Source organism: Dendropsophus ebraccatus, chromosome 8 (genome assembly GCF_027789765.1).
Source record: "Dendropsophus ebraccatus isolate aDenEbr1 chromosome 8, aDenEbr1.pat, whole genome shotgun sequence".
Classification (NCBI taxonomy): domain Eukaryota; kingdom Metazoa; phylum Chordata; class Amphibia; order Anura; family Hylidae; genus Dendropsophus; species Dendropsophus ebraccatus.
Window position 1 is genome coordinate 126,778,071 of NC_091461.1, and position 27,664 is coordinate 126,805,734.

The 27,664-nt window shown below is 48.2% G+C and overlaps 1 protein-coding gene across 1 annotated transcript in view; it reads right to left on the reverse strand.

Moving 5' to 3' along the window:
• Positions 1-1,909: 1,909 nt before the first annotated feature.
• LOC138799937 (zinc finger protein 271-like) overlaps positions 1,910-27,664 on the reverse strand; it is a 33,563-nt gene continuing 7,808 nt past the window's right edge. Inside the window, exons 5-7 of the mRNA XM_069981721.1 lie at positions 16,707-16,798; positions 14,081-14,204; positions 1,910-4,610 (exon numbers count right to left, since the gene is read on the reverse strand). Of these exons, the coding sequence (XP_069837822.1) occupies positions 3,049-4,610; positions 14,081-14,204; positions 16,707-16,798 (1,778 nt within the window). The 3' untranslated portion in view covers positions 1,910-3,048. The remainder of the gene's footprint in view (positions 4,611-14,080; positions 14,205-16,706; positions 16,799-27,664) is intronic.

Here is a 27,664-nt window from a genome sequence, read left to right on the forward strand (position 1 = left end):
GAGGGCCGGAGGGAGCAGTGGGCGGGAGGGCCGGAGGGATCTGTTGTATATCTGTCTGTGCTTCCAGAATGTAGAGAAATTCTTTCAATCCGAGGTACAAGGAGTCATAGAGACTTTCCCAGGCTCCTGAAAAGACTAGACACACAGGCATCAAATAATTGTACAAAGAGGCCAAATAAATGGAAAAGTGTCAGATTTTATAAAAGTTCCATCTATATTGATGCAGTAAACAAATGACAGTATTGGGTCCAATGCGGAGGCACCCCATATATATATATAGGACAGGATATATACCCTGACGGTCAGTGACCAGTGTGAGGTTACAGTATTAGGACAATGCCACCATAATAAGGATATATCATCTGGGTGAATGAAAGTTACTGATCACTATCCCATCAGCGGCGTCCAAGACCCAGCGCCACCACAGGTCAGACCGCGCCGTCCATTGTGGAGTGGTCAGGCTAGGAGACTGCAGTACATCACACTGACCACCGCACAATGCACGGAGACTGCAGTACATCACACTGACCACCGCACAATGCACGGCGCTAGGAGACTGCAGTACATCACACTGACCACCGCACAATGCACGGCGCTAGGAGACTGCAGTACATCACACTGACCACCGCACAATGCACGGCGCTAGGAGACTGCAGTACATCACACTGACCACCGCACGGCGCTAGGAGACTGCAGTACATCACACTGACCACCGCACAATGCACGGCGCTAGGAGACTGCAGTACATCACACTGACCACCGCACGGCGCTAGGAGACTGCAGTACATCACACTGACCACCGCACAATGCACGGCGCTAGGAGACTGCAGTACATCACACTGACCACCGCACAATGCACGGCGCTAGGAGACTGCAGTACATCACACTGACCACCGCACGGCGCTAGGAGACTGCAGTACATCACACTGACCACCGCACGGCGCTAGGAGACTGCAGTACATCACACTGACCACCGCACAATGCACGGCGCTAGGAGACTGCAGTACATCACACTGACCACCGCACGGCGCTAGGAGACTGCAGTACATCACACTGACCACCGCACAATGCACGGCGCTAGGAGACTGCAGTACATCACACTGACCACCGCACGGCGCTAGGAGACTGCAGTACATCACACTGACCACCGCACAATGCACGGCGCTAGGAGACTGCAGTACATCACACTGACCACCGCACAATGCACGGCGCTAGGAGACTGCAGTACATCACACTGACCACCGCACGGCGCTAGGAGACTGCAGTACATCACACTGACCACCGCACAATGCACGGCGCTAGGAGACTGCAGTACATCACACTGACCACCGCACGGCGCTAGGAGACTGCAGTACATCACACTGACCACCGCACAATGCACGGCGCTAGGAGACTGCAGTACATCACACTGACCACCGCACAATGCACGGCGCTAGGAGACTGCAGTACATCACACTGACCACCGCACGGCGCTAGGAGACTGCAGTACATCACACTGACCACCGCACGGCGCTAGGAGACTGCAGTACATCACACTGACCACCGCACAATGCACGGCGCTAGGAGACTGCAGTACATCACACTGACCACCGCACGGCGCTAGGAGACTGCAGTACATCACACTGACCACCGCACAATGCACGGCGCTAGGAGACTGCAGTACATCACACTGACCACCGCACGGCGCTAGGAGACTGCAGTACATCACACTGACCACCGCACGGCGCTAGGAGACTGCAGTACATCACACTGACCACCGCACAATGCACGGCGCTAGGAGACTGCAGTACATCACACTGACCACCGCACGGCGCTAGGAGACTGCAGTACATCACACTGACCACCGCACAATGCACGGCGCTAGGAGACTGCAGTACATCACACTGACCACCGCACAATGCACGGCGCTAGGAGACTGCAGTACATCACACTGACCACCGCACGGCGCTAGGAGACTGCAGTACATCACACAATGTCTGGTGGCAATAAGGTTTGTCTGGAAAATCCCTTTAGGATGTGAATTTCTTGAGCCCTCGCCCCCTGGTCATACAGGTGACGCTGTGAACGGAATTCCCCTCCCCTAACCGGGTGTAATCTGTGAAAGACAAAGGAGCCGTCGCCCGCCGTCAGCAAATTGGGGCGAGAATGGCGACTATTAGTGTTACATGTGCTGCCTTCTAGTCCTGAGCTCTAGTGGGAACACCGAGTGCCGAACACCGAGTGCCGATCCCCGGACGTCGGGTTATTACGCTGATCCCCGGGTTATTATAATGAGATTACTATATGATAGAAAGAGCAGATGACGCCGGGGTCCCACACGACAGCGACGGGGATGCAAAATACGGAAAGCCCCTACCCGCCGGTGTGACCCCGGTATAAGGGAAGCCCCTACCCGCCGGTGTGACCCCGATATATGGGAAGCCCCTACCCGCCGGTGTGACCCCGGTATAAGGGAAGCCCCTACCCGCCGGTGTGACCCTAGTATAAGGGAAGCCCCTACCCGCCGGTGTGACCCCGGTATAAGGGAAGCCCCTACCCGCCGGTGTGACCCTAGTATAAGGGAAGCCCCTACCCGCCGGTGTGACCCCGGTATAAGGGAAACCCCTACCCGCCGGTGTGACCCCGGTATAAGGGAAGCCCCTACCCGCCGGTGTGACCCCAGTATAAGGGAAGCCCCTACCTGCCGGTGTGACCCCGGTATAAGGGAAGCCCCTACCCGCCGGTGTGACCCCGGTATAAGGGAAGCCCCTACCCGCCGGTGTGACCCCGGTATAAGGGAAGCCCCTACCCGCCGGTGTGACCCCGGTATAAGGGAAGCCCCTACCCGCCGGTGTGACCCCGGTATAAGGGAAGCCCCTACCCGCCGGTGTGACCCCGGTATAAGGGAAGCCCCTACCCGCCGGTGTGACCCCGGTATAAGGGAAGCCCCTACCCGCCGGTGTGACCCCGGTATAAGGGAGGACTCCATCAGCAGCGCAGCGGGAGCTGCTATTCTCATAACCATCAGAACTTGTGGCCCGGGAGACGTGACTGGATCGGTCGGATCTTCTAGCCAACGTGATCGGCGCTGGAAACACCTTCTGGAGTTTGGTAAAACTTTGGCTTCTCTTCTTTATGAAGTTTCTGATGGCCGATAAAAATGCTCTTTTTGTAAAAACATTCTCCGCACTCCAAACAGGAAAACAACGTCTTTTTTGTGTGAATTTTTCTATGGTCAACAAGAACGGATTTCTTAGAAAAACATTTCCCGCATTCCAAGCATGAGAACGGCCTCTCTCCCGTGTGACTTCGCTCATGTTCAACAAGGTCCAGTTTCCTGTTGAAACCTCGGCCACAATCCAAACAAGAAAAACGTTTTTTCGCTGTGTGAATTTTCTGATGGTCGACAAAAACTGATTTCTTTGAAAAACATTTTCCACATTCCATACATGAAAAAGGCTTCTCCCCTGTGTGAATTCTCTGATGTTCTGCAAGAACTGATTTCCGGGTAAAACATTTTCCGCAGTCCAAACATGAAAATGGTTTCTCCCCTGTGTGGGTTTTCTGATGATCAACAAGTCCAGACTTTTGGGTAAAACATTTGCCGCATTCTGAACATGAAAATGGCTTCTCTCCTCTGTGAATTTTTTGATGTTCAACAAGACCCCACTTCTGATTAAAACCTTTCCCACACTCCAGGCAGTTATAGGGCTTCTCCCCGGTGTGAAGTATCTGATGCTCAACCAGAGATGATTTCCGGTTAAAACTTTTCCCACACTCCAAACATGAAAATGGCTTCCCAGTGTGAGTTCTCTGATGGTCCACAAGACTGGACTTCTTTGTAAACCGTTTCCCACAATCCAAACATAAAAAGGGCTTCTCCCCCGTGTGCATCTTCTGATGGTCAACAAGACCCGATTTCTGGGTATAACATTTCCCACAGTCTGAACATGTAAATAGCTTCTCCCCCGTGTGTATTCTCTGATGTTTAACTAGATCAGATTTAAGAGTAAAACTTCTCCCACATTCAGTACAGGAAAAAGGTTTCTCCCCTGTGTGAATTTTTTCATGTTTCGCAAGATCTTGTTTCTGGGTAAAACATTTCCCACATTCAGTACACGAAAATGGCCTCTCTCCTGTGTGGATTCTGTGATGTCTAACAAGATCAGATTTATGGATAAAACATTTTCCGCATTTTGCACATGAGAAGGGTCTCTCTCCAGTGTGGATTTTCTCATGTTCGATGAGGCATGACTTCTGGCTAAAACATTTCCTACATTTTGAACATGAAAATGGTTTTTCCCCTGTGTGACTTTTTTGATGCCCGAGAAGTCCTGACTTCTGGCTAAAACATTTCCCACAAACTGAACATGGAAATGGCTTCTCGCCCGTGTGGGTTCTCTGGTGCTGAACTAGATTTGCTTTTCTGGCAAAACCTTTCCCACACTCAGGACATGGAAATGGTTTCTCTCCTGTGTGGATTTCTTGATGTTTCACTAGATCCATTCTCCGTGTAAACCATTCCCTACACTCCACACATGGGAACTGGTTTCCTCCTGCGGCCTTTGGTGGAGTCCTCGCATCCTCTCCTTTACAATCTGGGGAAGAAAACCGATTCTTGCTGTGACCGTCTGTGGGGAAAAGAGAAAACCGAGCTTATCCACAAGTCGTGGGGGGAGGACGAAACGGGAGGAGGATGGGGAGGGGGCAGAGGACAGAGGAAGGGGGGGGGGACATGAGGGGGAAGAGCGGAAAAGCCGACTACAGGCAAAGACATGGGCATTACCAGTACACACCTGACAGTGCTAGATATATATATACACCTAGTACACACCTGACAGTGCTAGAGATATTATATATATACATACACCTAGTACACACCTGACAGTGCTAGATATATATATATACACCTAGTACACACCTGACAGTGCTAGAGATATTATATATATATATATACACCTAGTACACACCTGTCAGTGCTAGAGATATTTATATATATATATATATATATACACCTAGTACACACCTGACAGTGCTAGATATATATATATATACACCTAGTACACACCTGACAGTGCTAGAGATATTATATATATATATATACACCTAGTACACACCTGTCAGTGCTAGAGATATTTATATATATATATATATATATATACACCTAGTACACACCTGACAGTGCTAGAGATATTATATATATATATATATATATATATATATATATATATATATATATATATATATTATATATATACACCTAGTACACACCTGACAGTGCTAGATATATATATATATACACCTAGTACACACCTGACAGTGCTAGAGATATTATATATATATATATATATGTATATATATATATATACATACACCTAGTACACACCTGACAGTGCTAGATATATATATACACCTAGTACACACCTGACAGTGCTAGAGATATTATATATATATATACACCTAGTACACACCTGACAGTGCTAGAGATATTATATATATATATATATATGTATATATATATACACACATACACCTAGTACACACCTGACAGTGCTAGATATATATATACACCTAGTACACACCTGACAGTGCTAGATATATATATATACACCTAGTACACACCTGACAGTGCTAGATATATATATACACCTAGTACACACCTGACAGTGCTAGAGATTATATATATATATATATATATATATATATATATATATATATATACACATACACCTAGTACACACCTGACAGTGCTAGAAATATTATATATATATATATATATATATATATATATATATATATATATATATATATACACCCCTAGTACACACCTGACAGTGCTAGAGATATTATATATATTATATATATACCCAGTACACACCTGACAGTGCTAGTGAGATATATATATATATATATATACACATACACCTAGTACACACCAGACAGTGCTAGAGATATTATTATTATATATATATATATATATACACCTAGTACACCACAATACCACCATACTGTGACTGGATAACACTGCCATACCAGACCTGACCAATACCGCCATACTGTGACTGAATAATACTGCCATACCAGACCTGACCAATACCGCCATACTGTGACTGGATAACAGCGCTATACAAGACCTGACCAAAGATTTTCTGGCAAGTCTGAACGGGAGGGTGCTGCCCCTCTGCAAGGTGCTACCCTACCCACCAGACCATGGGTGCCTAATGGTAAATACGACCCTGCAGGTATACAGGACACTACAGGTATACAGGACCCCAAAACTATACACTACAGGTATACAGGACCTCCACCAACTATATACTACAGGTATATAGGACCCCAAACTATACACTACAGGTATACAGGACCTACACCAACTCTTTACTACAGGTATACAGGACCCCAAAGCTATATACTACAGGTATACAGGAAATCCACCAACTATATACTACAGGTATACAGGACCCCAAACTATACACTACAGGTATACAGGACCCCAAAGCTATATACTACAGGTATACAGGAACTCCACCAACTATATACTACAGATATATAGGACCCCAAACTATACACTACAGGTATACAGGACCTCCACCAACTCTATACTACAGTTATACAGGACCCTCAAACTATGCACTAAAGGTATACAGGACCCCCGAACTATATACTACAGGTATACAGGACCTCCACCAATTATACACTAAAGGTATCCGGGACACTCAAACTATAAACTACAGGTATACAAGACCTCCACCAACTATACATTACAGGTATACAGGACCAACTATATACTACAGGTATACAGGACCCCTGAATTATACAGTACAGGTATACAGGACCTTTACCAACTGTACACTGCAGGTATACAGGACCTCCCTCAACTATACACTACAGGTATACAGCCCCCCCCCAACTATACACTATAGGTATACAGCCCCCCCCCCCCCCAACTATGCACTACAGATATGCGAGACCCCTAAAAACTATACATTGTGGGTATACAGAACCCCTCCAACTATGCACTACAGGTATACACTAATTCCACTGATTAAACTGAAAGATGAAACAATACCATTAGCTTGGCCTCCTGGGCACCTTAGAACAAATCTAATTAACACACTGACACTTTATACCCGGATATATATAATATCTCTAGCACTGTCAGGTGTGTACTGGGTGTGTATATATATATCTCACTAGCACTGTCAGGGGTGTACTGGGTATATATCTCACTAGCACTGTCAGGTGTGTACATATATATATCTCACTAGCACTGTCAGGTGTGTACTAGGTGTATATATATATATTTCTTCTTCGTCGACAGGCAGCACAGAAGGGATATTCCATCCCCCACTCTCCACTCCAGGACCGCCCACCTAGATCAATTAGCTAATTAAACAAATGAGATTAGCTACAGTATAAGTATCCACCACCAGCAATGCCACATGTGTTTTTTTCTGTCCTTTATACCTCCAGCAGGTATGGCTTACCTGCTAGAAGCCCACCTGGACGTGAGGAAGAAGTACAGCCTTGCGGGGTCTTGGCTGCATCGTGGCCCAAGCGGCAGGCAGTTGAAAGAGCCAGCGGGGGTGTCCCTGGCCAGACTGCGCCCGGAGAGTACCTTATAGGGCCAGAGTGATTCTGGAGATAGGTACTTGTCTATTTAATAGGCATTCCCGGGTAAGTCACCGCTAATGGTGTTACTTGACTGTCTTACTTGCAGGTGTACCATCATGGCTCCTGACCGGGACGAGTTGCAGCGCGTCATCAGCGTGCGTCCGGCGTCTGACGTCCGTGTCGTGCAGCGGCGCGTCATCACATTGCGCGCCGGCGTCGGTTGGTTGTGCTGGCGTCTCTGGCGCATCCTGCTGACGTAGGTGTGCGACGGGGCGTGCGTCGCCGGCTTCTGACGCGTCGGCGTCTTCCGGGTTCTACTGCGCATGCGCAGCCCGTGGCCATTTAAACCCCCTGACCCTGGCGCTGGCATCCACTCTACTGCCAGGGCAGCCGGATTCTGGTATTTGTAAGGTACATCTCCTGTCTGGGGGTCATGTTTTCTGCTATGATTACAATAGTTTTACTGCCATTTCTGTTATTACAGATGTCTAGTCAACCAAGTTCTGGCAAGCGCAAGTCCCGGCATAGATGCTGTACTGATTGCGAACAACCATTGCCTGATGAACTCTCTGGAGATGTCTGTGATCCTTGTACAGATAGGAGACGGGACTCTGGATCTCGGTCTGGTCGCAGGACTAGAGAGTCCCTTCAAGACGCTCCTCAGGAGCAGAACCAAGGTCTCATGGGTGAATTGAAAGAAATGCTCACCTGGTTTCAGACTCCTAGAGATGAGATGGTTCCTCCATCTAAACGACTAAAGCATCATCATAAAAAACATACAGCTTCTTCTTCCGCATCTGAGGAAGAGTCATCCGGGTCTGCATCGGAGCCAGAAATATCTGAAGATTTCTATTTATTCAAGGAAGAGACAGCGGATAAGCTCATTAATCTAGTAAAAAAGAGCTTAGAGTCTAAGAAGGATGAGTCCACTCCGCAAGACAAAGAGTCTTTTATTTTCCCAAGAAAAGATCCTGTGTCCTGCCAGGTCATCAGGTCCTCAGCCATATCATGGAAAAAGAATGGAGAAGGCCAGATAAGAGACTGGACCTTGGGTCTAGATTTAAATCAGTGTATAAATTAGATCCTTCCGTCTCTGAAAAGTGGGAAGCTCCTGCTGTAGTAGATCGTGCAGTCTCCAGACTAAGAAACAAAGTGAGTCTGGCAATCTAAAATCAGAGTTCTGACGCCAGGAGCGCCCTTCCTGTCGGGACAAGACTCACTGCCTTCTTGCCAGAGTGGGATCAGGTTACGAACGACAAATGGGTCAAGTCCATCGTGGCCAAAGGATACTCTCTGGAGTTTGCACGATATCCTCGGGACATGTTCATAATAAGCAGAGCAGAGGATTATCGCGTCAACAATCTGGTGTCCGAATTTCTTCACAAAGAAGCTCTAGAAGTGGTCCCCCAAGGAGAAGAAGGCTTAGGTGTCTACTCAAGGCTTTTTCCGGTGCCAAAACCGGATTTAAAGTGGTGCCTAATAATAGATCTACGATACTTAAACCAGTCCTTGCTAAGAAGCAAATTCAAGATGGACACAATAAAGACTGTTCTTGGATTAGTCCAGCCCGGGGACTTCATGGCGTCTCTCAACTTGAGACGCATATCTCCACAATCCTATACATCCTCATTCCAGAAGGTTCCTCCGAGTCGCCATCAAGGTACAAGGGAAGGTGCAGCATCTACAATTCAAAGCCCTACCGTTTGGTCTCTCACCCGCTCCACGCATATTCACGAAAGTAGCAGTAGTGATTCTAGCAACATTGAGACTGTCGGGGAATCCGTCTAGTGGCATACCTAGACGATTGGCTTATCATGGCAGAATCAGAGCAAAGATTAAAAGAACATGTGAAGATCGCCATGGAGCTACTCCAAAGAGTAGGATTCATTATAAACCTGTCAAAATCAGAGCTTGTTCCCACCTCTCGCATCCAATTCCTGGGGTTCATCATCGGTACCGTTACTATGAAGCTGTTTCTTCCCCAGGACAAGATTCTAAGAATCAAAGGAAGTACGGACTCTCATACAGACCCCGAGAGTATCTATTCGGACGGCCATGAGAGTGTTGGGCTTTCTGACGTCTTCGATAGAAGCTGTTCCCTGGGCCAAAGCCCACATCAGAGCTCTGCAGCAAGAGATTCTCATGGCCTGGAACAGAGACTACAAAAATCTTTCTTCACGCCTGAGAGTGTCGTCATCTACTCGCATAGATCTACTCTGAATATTTTTAAGGGAAGACGTTCTTGCCACAAGATCCGGTCATCTTGGTGACGGATGCCTCCCATGCGGGTTGGGGGGCGCATATTGCGGACAGTTGGGTTCAAGGTACCTGGTCCCAGGATCTGAGAGAGAAGTCGTCGAATTTCAGAGAATTAATGGCCATTCGCTTGGGGTTACGCAGCTTCGAGGGCATTCTGAAGAACAAGCCAGTCCTCGTACACTCAGACAACTCTGTGTCCGTTTGCTATGTGAACAAGCAGGGAGGAACTCGGTGCCGTCAACTTCAAGCTGTCTGTCATCAGATCATGACATGGGCAGAGAAGAATCTTATGTCCCTGACTGCGCTACATATCAGAGGAACAGACAACAGCAGGGCAGACCTTCTCAGTCGGACACAGATACTACCTACAGAGTGGTCACTGAATCCCGTATACTTCCAACAGATTGTTCAGAGATGGAGACTTCCGGAATCGTCGAGTTCAAAAATTCTGCTCCCTGAACAGACAGGACAGACCTTGTGTCCTAGATGCCTTTGCCATGTCATGGAAGGGAAAGTTTGTGTATGTCTATCCACCAGTACCCTAATCCCAAAGACCCTGAACAAGATGAGGAAAGACAAGCCTCGGGTGATTATGATCACCCCATTCTGGCCTCGCAGCGCATGGCTACCTGTACTCCTGGAACTCTTGAAGGGGAACTACTGGACGCTGCCACCTCACAAGGACCTCCTTCTTCAGAAGGGACTTCTACATCCTCAGGTGCACAAGTTACATCTAACAACATGGTTCTTGAAACGGACAGGTTGAAGAGCCTCGGTCTTTCGAACGAAGTTATAAAAACTTTACTTGCAGCTAGAAGACCTTCAACTAATGCGACCTACAATAGACTGTGGAAGGTGTTCTCAGGTTGGTTGCAACGTAATAATTGCCAAGACCTCACGGTTTCAGTTGTTCTGCAATTTTTACAAAGCGGTTTCGATAAAGGTCTCAAAGTTAACACTTTACGTGCTCATCTTACTGCGATTAATGCCTTCACAGATGGGAAATTCTCTAACCAGCCTCTTATTACCAGATTTTTCAAAGCCTTGAAGAACCTCAGACCAACACTGAGACATCCTGTAGCATCATGGGACTTGAGCTTTGTTCTGAAACGTATCAGATCGGAACCCTTTGAACCCTTACAAGATGTAGATCTTAAGTGGCTATCTTACAAGACATTGTTCCTTGTAGCAATAACTTCCGCAAAGAGGCTAGGAGAGCTTCAGGCATTGTCATCCCGCAGTCCCTACCTCAAATTCTTACCAGAAGGGGTCAGCATCAGAACGGTTCCATCTTTCTTACCCAAAGTAGGGTCAGTGGACAACGTAAATAGAGAAGCATTTCTGCCGGTGTTCTTTCAGAATCCCAAAGATGAAGAAGAAGAACGTCTACATACCTTAGATGTAAAAAGAGCGCTGTCAATATATACTTCCAGAGTTGCTCAATTTCGGCAGGAAGAGAATCTTTTCTTACAATTTTCGGGGCCTAATAAGGGCAAAAGAGCCTCTAAAGACACCCTGGCAAGGTGGGTAAAGATGTGCATCCATGAAGTTTACAAGCTGGCAGATAAAGAGCCTCCATTTCCTCTTAAAGCGCATTCCACTCGCGCTACTTCGACATCTTGGGCGGAAAGAGCGCAGGTTCCACTACAGGAAATATGTAATTCGGCATCATGGGCTTTGGCATCTACATTCTCTAAGCATTACAGATTGAATGCGCAAATCCAGAATCCAGCCTTCGGTGAAGGGGTGCGGTCTGCTGCTATGCAAAATTAACCCCTCCCAGGTATTCGTGTTTATTCTATGCATCTCCCTTCTGTGCTGCCTGACGACGAAGAAGAAGGTCAAAATTTGTACCTGTAATTTTTCTTTCTTCGAGACGACAGGCAGCACACGAATACCCACCCAATAAATGTTATATTTTGCATCTAAAATTTTGTTATCTATGTTATTACACCTGTGGCATTGCTGGTGGTGGATACTTATACTGTAGCTAATTGATCTAGGTGGGCGGTCCTGGAGAGGAGAGTGGGGGATGGAATATCCCTTCTGTGCTGCCTGTCGTCTCAAAGAAAGAAAAATTACAGGTACACATTTTGACCATCTCACTAGCACTGTCAGGTGTGTACTGGGTGTGTATATATATATCTCACTAACACTGTCAGGTGTGTACTGGGTGTGTATATATATATATCTCACTAGCACTGTCAGGTGTGTACTGGGTGTGTATATATATATCTCACTAACACTGTCAGGTGTGTACTGGGTGTGTATATATATATATCTCACTAGCACTGTCAGGTGTGTACTGGGTGTGTATATATATATCTCACTAACACTGTCAGGTGTGTACTGGGTGTATATATATATATCTCACTAGCACTGTCAGGTGTGTACTGGGTGTATGTATATATATATATATATATCTCACTAGCACTGTCAGGTGTGTACTGGGTGTGTATATATATATCTCACTAGCACTGTCAGGTGTGTACTGGGTGTGTATATATATATATCTCACTAGCACTGTCAGGTGTGTACTGGGTGTGTATATATATATCTCACTAGCACTGTCAGGTGTGTACTGGGTGTATGTATATATATATATATATCTATATATCTCTAGCACTGTCAGGTGTGTACTGGGTGTGTATATATATATCTCACTAGCACTGTCAGGTGTGTACTGGGTGTGTATATATATATATATATCTCACTAGCACTGTCAGGTGTGTACTGGGTGTGTATATATATATATCTCACTAGCACTGTCAGGTGTGTACTGGGTGTGTATATATATATCTCACTAGCACTGTCAGGTGTGTACTGGGTGTGTATATATATATATATATCTCACTAGCACTGTCAGGTGTGTACTGGGTGTGTATATATATATATCTCACTAGCACTGTCAGGTGTGTACTGGGTGTATGTATATATATATATATCTCACTAGCACTGTCAGGTGTGTACTAGGTGTATGTATATATATATATATCTCACTAGCACTGTCAGGTGTGTACTGGGTGTATATATATATATATATATATCTCACTAGCACTGTCAGGTGTGTACTAGGTGTATGTATATATATATATATATATATCTCACTAGCACTGTCAGGTGTGTACTAGGTGTATGTATATATATATATATATATATCTCACTAGCACTGTCAGGTGTGTACTAGGTGTATGTATATATATATATATATCTCACTAGCACTGTCAGGTGTGTACTGGGTGTGTATATATATATATATCTCACTAGCACTGTCAGGTGTGTACTAGGTGTATGTATATATATATATATATATATATATATATATATATATCTCACTAGCACTGTCAGGTGTGTACTAGGTGTATGTATATATATATATATCTCACTAGCACTGTCAGGTGTGTACTGGGTGTGTATATATATATCTCACTAGCACTGTCAGGTGTGTGCTAGGTGTATGTATATATATATATATCTCACTAGCACTGTCAGGTGTGTACTGGGTGTGTATATATATATATATCTCACTAGCACTGTCAGGTATGTACTGGGTATATATATCACTAGCACTGTCAGGTGTGTACTAGGTGTATATATATATATCTCACTAGCACTGTCAGGTGTGTACTAGGTGTGTATATATATATATATATATATATATATATATATATATATCACTAGCACTGTCAGGTATGTACTGGGTATATATATCACTAGCACTGTTAGGTGTGTACTGGGTGTGTGTATATATGTGTGTATATATATATATATATATATATATATATATATATATATATATATATATATATATATATATACACACACACACCCAGGACACACCTGACAGTGCTAGTGAGATATATAGATATACACCTAGTCCACACCTGACAGTGCTAGTGAGATATATATATATACACCTAGTACACACCTGACAGTGCTAGTGAGATATATATATATACACCTAGTACACACCTGACAGTGCTAGTGAGATATATATATATATACACCTAGTACACACCTGACAGTGCTAGTGAGATTATATTATATATATATATATACCCAGGACACACATCTGACCGCATATATATACTCCACTTTAGATAATACTACCCTCCCCTATGGGCTATATACTTATTGATCCCCTGCCCCTATAGACCCCCGCACTGATCCCACCCACCTGGCACCTCTCTCATTACTGGTAGGAGATGGAGCAGGGGATATTGCTCACCTATACCAATAAATACCGGGATTTCCTCCTCCTCTTCTTTACATTGCTTATCACTCATGTAATCCTCCTCCTCCTCTTCATCATCATCGACAACTTTAACTTTAATTGCAAGTAAATCTTCATCCTGATTCAATAAAAAAAAAAAGTACAAGTCTGGGTTATAAAACAGCAAGAAGATGGAGAAGTGAGGAGCGGCGCCACCTCTGGTGGACAGACAGATATTACCGCACTTTGCCCCCGGCAGACTCCCTCGCTCATTGTCAGGGGGCGGACACTAGCTGCAGAGGAGGACCCCCATATACTGCAGCCATAAGAGGGGTCTCATGTGGCTCATCACCCATTGCTGCAGACATGCGCTAACCACACATAAATCTGGAGGGAGACCAAACCGCAGAGCGACAGTGACCCTCCCCCTGGTGGCCGCAGGCTCCAGATTTTTGTCAAAATTTTGTGACTTTTTGCCATTCTAGAATGCACTTGCCAAGTGGGAGGAGCTCCCCCACCCATAAAGCTCTCCACCCTCATCTCCACCCTCATCATCTCCACCCTCATCATCTCCACCCTCATCATCTCCACCCTCATCTCCACCCTCATCTCCACCCTCATCTCCACCCTCATCTCCACCCTCATCTCCACCCTCATCTCCACCCTCATCTCCACCCTCATCATCTCCTCCCTCATCTTCTCCCTCATCTCCTCCCTCATCTCCACCCTCATCTCCACCCTCATCTCCACCCTCATCTCCACCCTCATCTCCACCCTCATCTCCACCCTCATCTCCTCCCTCATCTCCTCCCTCATCATCTCCTCCCTCATCTCCACCCTCATCTCCACCCTCATCTCCACCCTCATCTCCAAGCTCATCTCCACCCTCATCTCCACCCTCATCTCCACCCTCATCTCCACCCTCATCTCCACCCTCATCCCCACCCATAAAGCTCTCCACCCTCATCTCCACCCTCATCTCCTCCCTCATCTCCTCCCTCATCTCCACCCTCATCATCTCCACCCTCATCTCCTCCCTCATCTCCTCCCTCATCTCCACCCTCATCATCTCCACCCTCATCTCCTCCCTCATCTCCTCCCTCATCTCCTCCCTCATCTCCTCCCTCATCTCCTCCCTCATCTCCTCCCTCATCTCCACCCTCATCTCCACCCTCATCTCCACCCTCATCTCCACCCACCACCCTCCCCGCGCTCTGCTAATGACCTTACAGTAACCTCTTCTATAATCAGACCCTCTCCCTCCGGCCTCCAGGACTTCTCTCGTGCTGCACCAGTTCTCTGGACGCTTCACCCAAAGTCCTCAGACCCCTTACTAACCCCCTATACACCAATCTCTCCAGGCTTATAACCTTCCCTAATCCCGTCTCCCTCTCTGCTCTCCCTTCTCCATCCTCTCTCTAACCTCCTCGGTGCCATCTACTTTCTAGCTGAACCCAATGGGGTGTGACCGGCTCGCCCAATCACCTATAGGCGCTGTGTGACTATGTACAATGGCTGGACCACCGGCAAATAAAGCACTCGTGTCCCCCCAGTCTGTACGCTCTTGTGTCCCCCCAGTCCTCCTAGTCTGTACGCTCTCGTGTCCCCCCCAGTCTGTACGCTTTCATGTCCCCCCAGTCCTCCTAGTCTGTACGCTCTCGTGTCCCCCCCCCAGTCCTCCTAGTCTGTACTCTCTCGTGTCCCCCCCCCCCAGTCCTCCTAGTCTGTACGCTCTCGTGTCCCCCCCAGTCCTCCTAGTCTGTACGTTCTCGTGTCCCCCCCAGTCCTCCTAGTCTGTACGTTCTCGTGTCCCCCCCCCCAGTCCTCTTAGTCTGTACGCTCTCGTGTCCCCCCCCAGTCCTCCTAGTCTGTCTTTATTTATTTTTTCATTAATTTGTTGTATAAGGTGATAGAATATAACCTGTATTGTACATATACATATAATTCGCTGCGGAATTTGTTGGTGCTATACAAATTATTATTATTCTCATGCACAAGACCGTCCCAATGACAGGCGCCCTACAAGACCGTCCCAATGACAGGCGCCCTACAAGACCGTCCCAATGACAGGCGCCCTACAAGACCGTCCCAATGACAGGCGCCCTACAAGACCGTCCCAATGACAGGCGCCCTACAAGACCGTCCCAATGGCAGGCGCCCTGCAAGACCGTCCCAATGGCAGGTGCCCTACAAGACCGTCCCAATGGCAGGCGCCCTACAAGACCGTCCCAATGGCAGGCGCCCTACAAGACCATCCCAATGGCAGGCGCCCTACAAGACCGTCCCAATGGCAGGCGCCCTACAAGACCATCCCAATGGCAGGCGCACACCTGCAGGGAGAGAGAAATCACTTATTACATCCATTGGGGGGGGGGAAAGATAGAGCTGGTCATTTAAATTAAGGGGGGGGCAGGCAGCTGATGTTGGGGTGGGGGCACAGAGTAGAGAACATGGCAGGCACTCATCTTGCCGCCAGCCATGTTTTCTGAACTCTACTCCATGTTAGGCTGCACTATCACACGGCTTCAAACATGAGAGACCAGGAAATCCTGCCGTCGTGTTGTAGCGGCCGTCATTCTGATGTTTCCGGCCATCGTGCATACCTGTACATAATAAACCAAGAGCACAGGGTTCCATCTACCTGATTATCTTCAGAACCATCGAGATCCTCATCTGAACCTTCCAGGGAACACAAGGGACTGGAACAGGTCACGTTTCTCTCACTGGACCCATCTGTAAGTAAAAGAAATCCCACATCCAGCATTTTATAGGTTAATGCTCCAGACATGGGCAGACAGCCGATAATGGCCGACAGTAGGTAAAGAACCTGTGTGGTCAGGGTCACATGACCATCATCTCTCAGGTCCTTTACCTAGAGGCATGGAGAGCGAAGGGGGAAGAGCTGGGCGACATGTCAGGGCAGAGGTGAGAGCTCCTCCTGGTGTGGGGTCAGGAGCGGGGAGCTGCCGCAGATGGAGGGGTGTGTGATACTGTGTGTGTGCTTAGGGGGCCATGGGACTGGCTATTGTATGTGTTCTGGCTGAGAGGCTCGCACCTCGTAAGATTCGTTGTTTTTGTACCAGTGACAGCAGACTGTTCACACATTTTCCTAATGGTTGTTCATCTCCTTTATCATTTTGGGTACGTGTATCGGTGGGTACGTGGGTATCGGTGGGTATACCATTTTGGGTACGTGTATCGGTGGGTACGTGGGTATCGGTGGGTATACCATTTTGGGTACGTGTATCGGTGGGTACGTGGGTATCGGTGGGTATACCATTTTGGGTACGTGTATCGGTGGGTACGTGGGTATCGGTGGGTATACCATTTTGGGTACGTGTATCGGTGGGTACGTGGGTATCGGTGGGTATACCATTTTGGGTACGTGTATCGGTGGGTACGTGGGTATCGGTGGGTATACCATTTTGGGTACGTGTATCGGTGGGTATATCATTTTGGGTACGTGTATCGGTGGGTATATCATTTTGGGTACGTGTATCGGTGGGTATATCATTTTGGGTACGTGTATCGGTGTACATACTTCAATAAAACCAGTTAAAAGAAAAAACTGCCAGGTGGATAGAGGGACTTTGGGGCTCAGACTTCTTATGCAACTACTCAATACTAAGTTCAAATCCCATGGAGGAGATGGACAGGAAGATCTAGGAGATATCCCGGAAATGGCCCTAAAGAATCTCAGAATCCAAAGAGGAGATGCGAGCTGCTGGTTATATCCAGCACCAAAGCCGACAGGTGAAGCTTGAGGGCTGTTGGCCTAAGACCCTTCTCCCAACCCGATTGTAAGAAATCTAACAGCTGGCCAATGCTAGGATTGTCCCAAAAAATACCTTCCAAATAGGTAAATAGGTCTTGGAAGTACAGACTTTCCACTGCTTTGCTGAGTAGTAATAACTGAATCAGACCTTTCTGTTTTAGAATTAACCTCTCAAGATCCAGGCCATCAGGTGAAGCTGTCTCGTGTTTGGATGACATATTGGCCCCTGAGAGAGAAGGTCTTCCCGCATCGGAAGAACCCAGGGATCTGACAGAGACATCTGCCTTAGGCACGAAAACCAAGGCCTCCTGGGCCAGAAAGGAGCCATCAGAATCATGGTGGCTTCCTCTTGCCTGATCTTAAGTAACAAGGCGAGTGGAGAAAAGGCGTACATCAAGTTCCACGTCCATCTCTGGGCCAAGGAGTCTATTGCTAGAGGATGATCCGCTGGAGAGAGGGAGAGAAAACGCCTCGCCTGCCTGGTTCTCCCCATAGTTCACAATACATCCTAGTTCAAGCTGATGACGACTTAAGAAATCTGCTCTGACGTTGGAGACTTCCTTTCAAGTGGATTGCAGACAGACTTTGAAGAGCAAAGAATATATTATAGCACAGATTAAGCAGTAAATTACTTTGTCGTGCTCTGCCTATTCATAGGAGCTACCACCGTGGAGTCGGCAGACATAATTTTTACAAATGATATTATCCTTTACATAGACAAGAGCTTGCAAAAATAGCCGCCAAGTCTTGATAATTTGATGTCTTTAAAGTCTCTATCCCAGGAACCCTGAAAATTTAGGTCATCATAATGAGCCCCCCAGCCCCAAGGACTGGCATTAGTGGTGATGATTTTAGGAGCAGGCGTGTCACGGGCTTCTATGGATGAACAGCCCCAGGAACCTTTATTAGATGCCAGCAGAAAGGTCCATACATAACTCCACCACACAGAGGATGCAAAACGTCCAACAACACAGGAAACGTCCAGCAACAGCAAATATCCCAACCGACCGTGGTCAGTGCCTTTCTCCCATGGATCAGTATGGCAGTACAGCTCTGGATCCTGCTCTGTGGGGAGCTGGCCTTAGCATCAGTGTCCCACAAAGGATCTACTCCCTGGTCCTTCAACTTCCTTCCTTATATCCAGGGGTTAGCAGACATCTTCACTGGTTTCCAGGCCCCCCAGATCTGGGACTGGAACCTCAGCAATAAGCACAGGGCAGGGGGTGATCTCCAGCATTTGGAGAGCGGAGAGGTCATGAACGGACAGGCAGGAAATGTCAGTGGGGGGTCCATCAGGAGGTGTCAGCGGGGGGGGGGGGGTCCATCAGGAGGTGTCAGCGGGGGGGGGGGGGGTCCATCAGGAGGTGTCAGCAGGGGGGGGGTCCATCAGGAGGTGTCAGCAGGGGGGGGGTCCATCAGGAGGTGTCAGCAGGGGGGGGGTCCATCAGGAGGTGTCAGCGGGGGGGTCCATCAGGAGGTGTCAGCGGGGGGGGGGGGTCCATCAAGAGATGTCAGCGGGGGTCCATCAGGAAGTGTCAATGGGGGGGGGGGTCCATCAAGAGATGTCAGCGGTGGTCCATCAGGAAGTGTCAACGGGGGGGGGGGTCCATCAGGAGGTGTCAGCGGGGGGGTCCATCAGAAGGTGTCAGCGGGGGTCCATCAGGAGGTGTCAGCAGGGGGTCCATCAGGAGGTGTCAGCAGGGGGTCCATCAGGAGGTGTCAGCGGGGGGTCCATCAGGAGGTGTCAGCGGGGGGTCCATCAGGAGGTGTCAGCAGGGGGTCCAACAGGAGGTGTCAGCGGGGGGTCCATCAGGAGGTGTCAGCGGGGGGTCCATCAGGAGGTGTCAGCAGGGGGTCCAACAGGAGGTGTCAGCAGGGGGTCCATCAGGAGGTGTCAGCAGGGGGTCCATCAGGAGGTGTCAGCGGGGGGTCCATCAGGAGGTGTCAGCGGGGGGTCCATCAGGAGGTGTCAGCAGGGGGTCCAACAGGAGGTGTCAGCAGGGGGTCCATCAGAAGGTGTCAGCGGGGGTCCATCAGGAGGTGTCAGCAGGGGGTCCATCAGGAGGTGTCAGCGGGGGGTCCATCAGGAGGTGTCAGCGGGGGGTCCATCAGGAGGTGTCAGCAGGGGGTCCATCAGGAGGTGTCAGCGGGGGGGGGTCCATCAAGAGATGTCAGCGGAGGGGGGTCCATCAAGAGATGTCAGCGAGGGTCCATCAGGAGGTGTCAGCGGGGGTCCATCAGGAGGTGTCAGCAGGGGGTCCAACAGGAGGTGTCAGCAGGGGGTCCATCAGGAGGTGTCAGCGGGGGTCCATCGGGAGATATGGACACCTCTACCCTGCAGATGGTCAATGAGCTAATTCTATTACCTGTAATGTTATTAGAGCTCTAGACAGGACAGAGAACACAACATGGTTGGGAGCACAAGATTCTTCTAAAATTAGTAAAAATATGAAGATGATGTAACCATCTGCACCCCACGCCATCACAACCTCTCCCCCCTTCCAGTAAGTGAGCGGACCACGAGGTCTACACAGGCCTCTGGCCTCCTCACTTTAGTTCACTTTCATCCACCATTAAGAGTTCCTTGTGCAGCTTCAAGATAATCCCCAACTGCTCCTGGGTCTGACGTTCAACCTGAGAAGAGTCTAAGATTCTTCTTGTCGGGACAGTCCATCTGGTGTTGGCGGTCTTATTCCTATTTGATGGAGAAGCTGTAGCGTTGGAAGGACAAGCTCCACCTCAGCAATCATCCATTGTCTCTGATACGTGGTTCAGCCATGTAAGGGGGTAGCGGTCCATTACCATTGTGATGTCCCTACCATATAGGTATAGCTGCCATTTCCGTAGGGAGACCCATCTCCCACTTGGTGGGGTAGCTTAAATGCAGAGGTCCAGGTTGCCCCCTTCTATAATACCTGTCCTCAATTACTCTTCCTCCGGGGAAGGGGGTCACGGGTAGCTGGAGGTGCAGGACGATGACCCATGTGACTAGCTGGGCAGGTGATCTGAAGATGCCCAATCTTCCCACATTGATAACATCTGCGTTTTATCCTGTGACCTTCATATCTTCTTCTGGGGTAGGGCTTATTGGTAGCTGGAGGTGGCACATTCACTGGTGTCTTCCTCTGGGTAGGTCTCCGGGTCACCGCACTTACATAATTGCATAGTAAATTCCTCACATAGTAAATTCCTCACATCGTTTCCAAATAGAATATCAGCAGGCAGACCCTTACCCCAATCGTGAATCGCTTGGCACCAAAGCCATAGTCCAGCTCCATTGCCTTTGGAATATTTCTTCTGATGCCTCCAGTCAACTTAACATTAATTCCAGGCCCTGGCTGTATCGCCTCTGGCCAAACTACACGGGGATCCGCAATAGTCAAAAATGCCCCTGTGTCCCTAAACCCTGATACTTTGCATCCATCAACTGGATCGTCCTGCATGTGGCATAGCCACAGCTCTGGGTAGCTTGGGGACAGAGGCTGAATGCCATAAACTCCAAGTGTCTGGGGCTCTCTCCGAGTATTTGAGGGACAACTGGATTGTAGGTGCCCAGACTGCCCACACCTGTAATATCTCGGTTTTGTGATTCCACCAGGCCGCAGTTGAGACTGTTGGGTTCCAGAATAGCGAGTTGGGTTTGTTAGTGTCCTTTGGCTGGGTGGTGGGGCTGATTGGACAGGAGGGGACTGGGGCACTGAGATAGGCTGCCGGTTAATATACAGCAGCTGCTTCCATTGCGGTTGGAGAGTAAGGGCCTTATCGGCCAGGGCTGCAGCTCTATCCAAGGTGCGTGGCGTGCGCTCTTAGGGCACTTAGCAAAAAATTGTTCTTTAAGAAATGTCTGAACAATATCTTCCGCAGTACAAGCATGTTCTGCTTCCAGCCATCTCCTACAGGCCTGGGACATCTTATGTGTGTACATTTTAAATAAGCCCCCCCCCCGTGGTGCACGGGAGGTCTCGGAACTGGGTCCAATATGAGTCCGGAGTGACAGCATGGTAATCCAGAATAGTCCATTTCACAAGGTTATAATCCTGATTCTGCTGTGATCCAATGGTCCACTAAGCCCCGCCATACTTTCGTTCAGAAGTCTCACCAGCATAAATATGCAGTCAGGGTAGGGCACCTCCATCAAGTCACACTGCTGCTCAAGGTCCTTAAAGAATCCCTCCAAATCCCTGAAAGCCTCTTCGTTGGCATTGGAGAGCAGCCCCCTCTTAATACTCCCGAGAGACACCTGGGCCCAGAGCTGTGATCTCTTCCTAATACCACACCACCCATTGGCTTTTGGGGTGGGGGCCCCATCTCCAGGTCTTGTCCATTAGACAAGTAGGAGGAGGTGGTCTGGACAGCACTTGCCAGAAGATCAATTAAGGTCTCTTTAGCCAGTCCCTGGTGGTTCAGGCCAAGTTCTCTGGCCCTCTCCTGCAGGCTGGATAAAGTCTAGTTTCTGTATTCACTCTGTGGGTAGTTTTCTATTGGGGCTACGCTCTGTTGATCCCACCGCTGCCACCAGTTGTCACAGGGTTCTACTCCGGTATCACACAATCAACAGAGCGAGCTGTGGATGAACAACCCCAGGAACATTTATTAGATGCCATTAGAAAGGTCCATAGAAAACTCTACCACACAGAGGATGCAAAATGTCCAATAACACAGGAAATGTCCAGCAACAGCAAATATCCCAACCGACCGTGGTCACAGTCCTTCTCCTATGGATCAATATGGCAGTACAGCTCCTGATTAGAAATGATCGAACTGCGCCGAAGTTCAGGTTTGTACGAACCGGAACCATGGGCATTTGACACCCTAGGTAATAGGTACTCGGGCAGTCTCCACCTTCCCCATGGAACAGGAAGGCAGCAGGCGTCAAATGCCGATGGTTTGGGTTCATATGAACCTGAACTTCAGCGCTGTTCGATCATCTCTACTCCTGATGCTTCCTTTCTTTGTGGAGCTGGCCTTAGCATTAGCGTCTCAAAAAAAATCTACTACTCCCTGGTCCATCAGATTCCTTCCTTATATCCAGGGGTTAGCAGACATCTTCCCTGGTTTCCAGACCCCCCAGATCTAGGACAGGAGCCTCAACAATCCGGACACCGCAGGGGGTGATCTCCAGCATTTGGACAGCAGAGAGGTCAGGAATGGACAGGCAGGGAATGTCCGCAGGGGTCCATCAGGAGGCATGGACACCTCTACCCTGCAGATGGTCAATTAGCTAATTCTATTGCCTGTAATGTTATTAGAGCTCCAGACTGGACCTGGAACACACAGGATGGTTGGAAGCACAAAATATGAACATGATGTAACCATCTGCACCCCACACCATCACAAGGCGTAACCCAACTAAGGCCCCTGGATAAATGTTCCCTCACCAACCACCAATTTAGAGTATCCAGTGTCTGGCGGGAAAGAAGAATCTTACCTAGGCCTTTAGGTGTTCCATCCCAAGATGGAAGCAGCAGCATCTGTAAGGGCCCAACATGGATCTGAGCCCAGGGCATGGCCAGAATAGCTGCATTAAGAAGACTATTCCTTATGGTGATCAAAGGGCCTCTGAAGTCTGATGGAACTGAGTCTTCTAACTTTTGAATTTTCTCTTCTGGCAGAAAAGATTTTTGTAATGAAAAGTCGAGAAGGATATCTAGGAATTTATTTGTTTGAGATGGGACCAGAAAGGATTTCTCCTGATTTACTATCCAGCCCAACCTTTTAGAATGTCTAAAGTCCTTGACACAAAAGACTGAATTTTGTGCTACAAGAAGAAAATCGTCCAGATATGGAAGAAATGTCAGCTGCCATAATCTTTGTGAACACTCTCGGAGCTACCGCTATGCCAAAGGGGAGGGCACAGGATTGAAGGCATTAGGGTGAAAGGTGATTCTCAGGAATTGCATATAGGCATCTGTGAGATCTATAGAGGCCATGTAACCCTCCTTGGACAGAAGACTCTCTGCTGTTTTTATCGTCTCCATCTTGAATTTTTGATTCTTCAGATGTTTGTTCAGGGGTTTCAGATATATTATAACCTTGAAAGACCCATCTGGTTTGCCTACTAAAAACCTAAACCTATCTGCCCCTCAGGGACTGGTACTAACACGCTTTTTCGATGAGAGAAAATACTTCTAATTCCAATGTGTTTTAGTCTCTTGTTCCCATGTGACTTCTGGTTATGACGAAGCGAGTAGGGGGCAGGATGGAAAAATCCATACCATTGCCATCTCGGCTAGATTGTAACACCCAGGAAGTTCTGCAGATTTTTTCCCATTCTTGGGAGAAATGGCTGCCCCCCACTCCCAATGGCTGCCCCCCACTCCCAATGGCTGCCCCCCACTCCCAATGGCTGCCCCCCACTCACAATGGCTGCCCCCCACTCCCAATGGCTGCCCCCCACTCACAACCTGCCGTCACTGGGAGGTGGATTTCTTCGAGGCATCGATTTTCGGGGTGAGCATAAAACCACGGGTTTTGTTGAAGCCTCTCCCTCTAGAGGTTTTGTCTGAATCTCTCTTTGGAAAACTGCTGTTATTTTGGGCACAAAAGGGCAGAAATCGCTTGGTCTGAAAGAAAGGAAAAACTTTTTTTCTGATCACCTGACTTTTTCAACAAATCATCCAGTACAGTCCAAATAAAAAATTCCCCTCACAAGGGATAGAGCACAGGTGGCCCCTTCCAGCTTCCTTGTCCATCGGATCTTTAAGAATGCCAAGGTCTCCAAAAGGCAGAGCACCCCTTCTGGACATATGAGTCTTAGGGGGCCTAGTCCAAGCTGGATGTTCAGAGTTGTTAAAGGGGTACCTCCTCTTAATTAATGGGGGCCGGAACACTTTTGTGAACCGGAAAGACTTTTTTCTTTTTAGTGTCCAAACCCCCACACATCACATTTTGCATAGATTTGGGCTCTTCGGACTCTTCTAATCTCACGGTAGACCTTATTTCTTTAACAAGTGGCTCCACATCCTCTAAAGGCCAAAGTGGTTAACCTGATTCGTCCTCATCAGAGACATGAGAATCCTCCGAAAATAAAGGGGAATGAACCTATAATATTCCTTATAGTATCAGGATTAATAGCTCCTCCTTCCTCGGAGTCACCAAAGAAACTGCAGTGGCTGCACATGAAGGAACGGGGGGAATCTCTGCAGGCGGCGAGGGGGATGGGAGCAACATCCTGAAAGAGGGCAGGCTGCAGGCATAGAGGGCACCTAATAACCATTAGATCAATACCTGCACTGTATAGTATACAGCCCTCACTTCAGCAGCAATACACTTAGAAATCCCCTCCCCCCACAGGGGTCACGTTCATAGTCCTGGGCTCCACAGATTCTACATTCTTTATACTTAGATTATTTACTAGAGGTGGAGCCGGTCTGGTACCCGAGCAGGGGGTGGAGCCGGTCTGGTACCCGAGCAGGGGGTGGAGCCGGTCTGGTACCCGAGCAGGCGGTGGAGCAGGTCTGGTACCCGAGCAGGGGGTGGAGCCGGTCTGGTACCCGAGCAGGGGGTGGAGCCGGTCTGGTACCCGAGCAGGGGGTGGAGCCGGTCTGGTACCCGAGCAGGGGGTGAAGCCGGTCTGGTACCCGAGCAGGGGGTGGAGCCGGTCTGGTACCCGAGCAGGGGGTGGAGCCGGTCTGGTACCCGAGCAGGGGGTGGAGCCGGTCTGGTACCCGAGCAGGGGGTGGAGCCGGTCTGGTACCCGAGCAGGGGGTGGAGCCGGTCTGGTATCCGAGCAGGGGGTGGAGCAGGTCTGGTACCCGAGCAGGCGGTGGAGGAGCAGGATGGCGCTCATGGCTAGCAGGTCCAGGTTGTCTCCTCAGGTGTGTTACCGACACACCACACACTGCCAAACTGCGGGCTCCAGTGCTTCCCAAGAAAGCCGCCACGTCTGGTGTCACCCGCTGACGGCACCAGGGCTTCCCCTGTGACACAACCGCGCATAATACAAAAATGAACAGCGCTCCATAGTGTGGACATCAGGCAGAAGAGCATCAGGAAAGAGAGGAAATGGAGATGGTCACCTGCTGGTGCTGTGCGGATACAAGGCCCAACTCTCCACCACAGCAGGTACATGAACCACAGCCGCTCCCAGGCAACCACAGGATCGTACCAGAATCCTACACTCCAAAACTGGCTCCAACCGGCGCATGTCCAGGTTTAAACAAGGCAAAATAAAGCACTAAAAGTGTATCAATAAAACAACAACGCATTTCAGGATCGCACCGATCCGTTTCTCAATTGTCTTGCATCAAATGATTGTAAGAAACCTCCTTCTATAGCACAGATAAGCAGAGTGACATCATCCCATGCACAGGTGAGAGGTCATTAGAACCCCCGGAACATACACAATGCAACCGCGCATGGAGACCGGAGAAATGCTGCACACCGCTCACCGTGTACCCGCATTCAGGAGCTCCGCAACGGCCAGGACCTCTGCTAATTCCTTCTGCCTCATCCAGGCAATGAGTCAGGTTCACAACCGCAGCAGCGATGCGCAGAGCAACTATGGACGAGATTGTCGGGAGAGGAAGGACCCCGGGGTTACAGCACACACACCGCACGAACTACTGAGCAACAATCCAGGAAAGCACGGAGCTGGAGAGGAGGGGCCCTCTGTCTAGGTGCTGTCATGTCCATAGGGAAATGGTGTATATAGCGTGTCTGGTGTATATAGTGTATATAGCGTGTCTGGTGTATATAGTGTGTCTGGTGTATATAGTGTATATAGTGTGTATATAGCGTGTCTGGTGTATATAGCGTGTCTGGTGTATATAGTGTATATAGTGTGTATATAGCGTGTCTGGTGTATATAGCGTGTCTGGTGTATATAGCGTGTCTGGTGTATATAGCGTGTCTGGTGTATATAGCGTGTCTGGTGTATATAGCGTGTCTGGTGTGTCTGGTGTATATAGTGTATATAGTGTGTATATAGCGTGTCTGGTGTATATAGCGTGTCTGGTGTATATAGCGTGTCTGGTGTATATAGCGTGTCTGGTGTATATAGCGTGTCTGGTGTATATAGTGTGTATGGTGTGTCTGGTGTATATAGTGTATATAGTGTGTCTGGTGTGTATAGCGTGTCTGGTGTATATAGCGTGTCTGGTGTATATAGTGTATATGGTGTATATAGTGTGTCTGGTGTATATAGTGTATATAGTGTGTATATAGCGTGTCTGGTGTATATAGCGTGTCTGGTGTATATAGCGTGTCTGGTGTATATAGCGTGTCTGGTGTATATAGCGTGTCTGGTGTATATAGCGTGTCTGGTGTATATAGTGTGTATGGTGTGTCTGGTGTATATAGTGTATATAGTGTGTCTGGTGTGTATAGCGTGTCTGGTGTATATAGCGTGTCTGGTGTATATAGTGTGTATGGTGTGTCTGGTGTATATAGTGTGTATAGCGAATCTGGTGTATATAGTGTATATAGCGTGTCTGGTGTATATAGCGTGTCTGGTGTATATAGCGTGTATGGTGTGTCTGGTGTATATAGTGTGTCTGGTGTATATAGTGTATATAGCGTGTCTGGTGTATATAGTGTATATAGTGTGTCTGGTGTATATAGTGTATCTGGTGTATATAGTGTATATAGTGTGTATATAGAGTGTCTGGTGTATATAGCGTGTCTGGTGTATATAGCGTGTCTGGTGTATATAGCGTGTCTGGTGTATATAGCGTGTCTGGTGTATATAGCGTGTCTGGTGTATATAGCGTGTCTGGTGTATATAGCGTGTCTGGTGTATATAGCGTGTCTGGTGTATATAGTGTGTCTGGTGTATATAGCGTGTCTGGTGTATATAGTGTGTATGGTGTGTCTGGTGTATATAG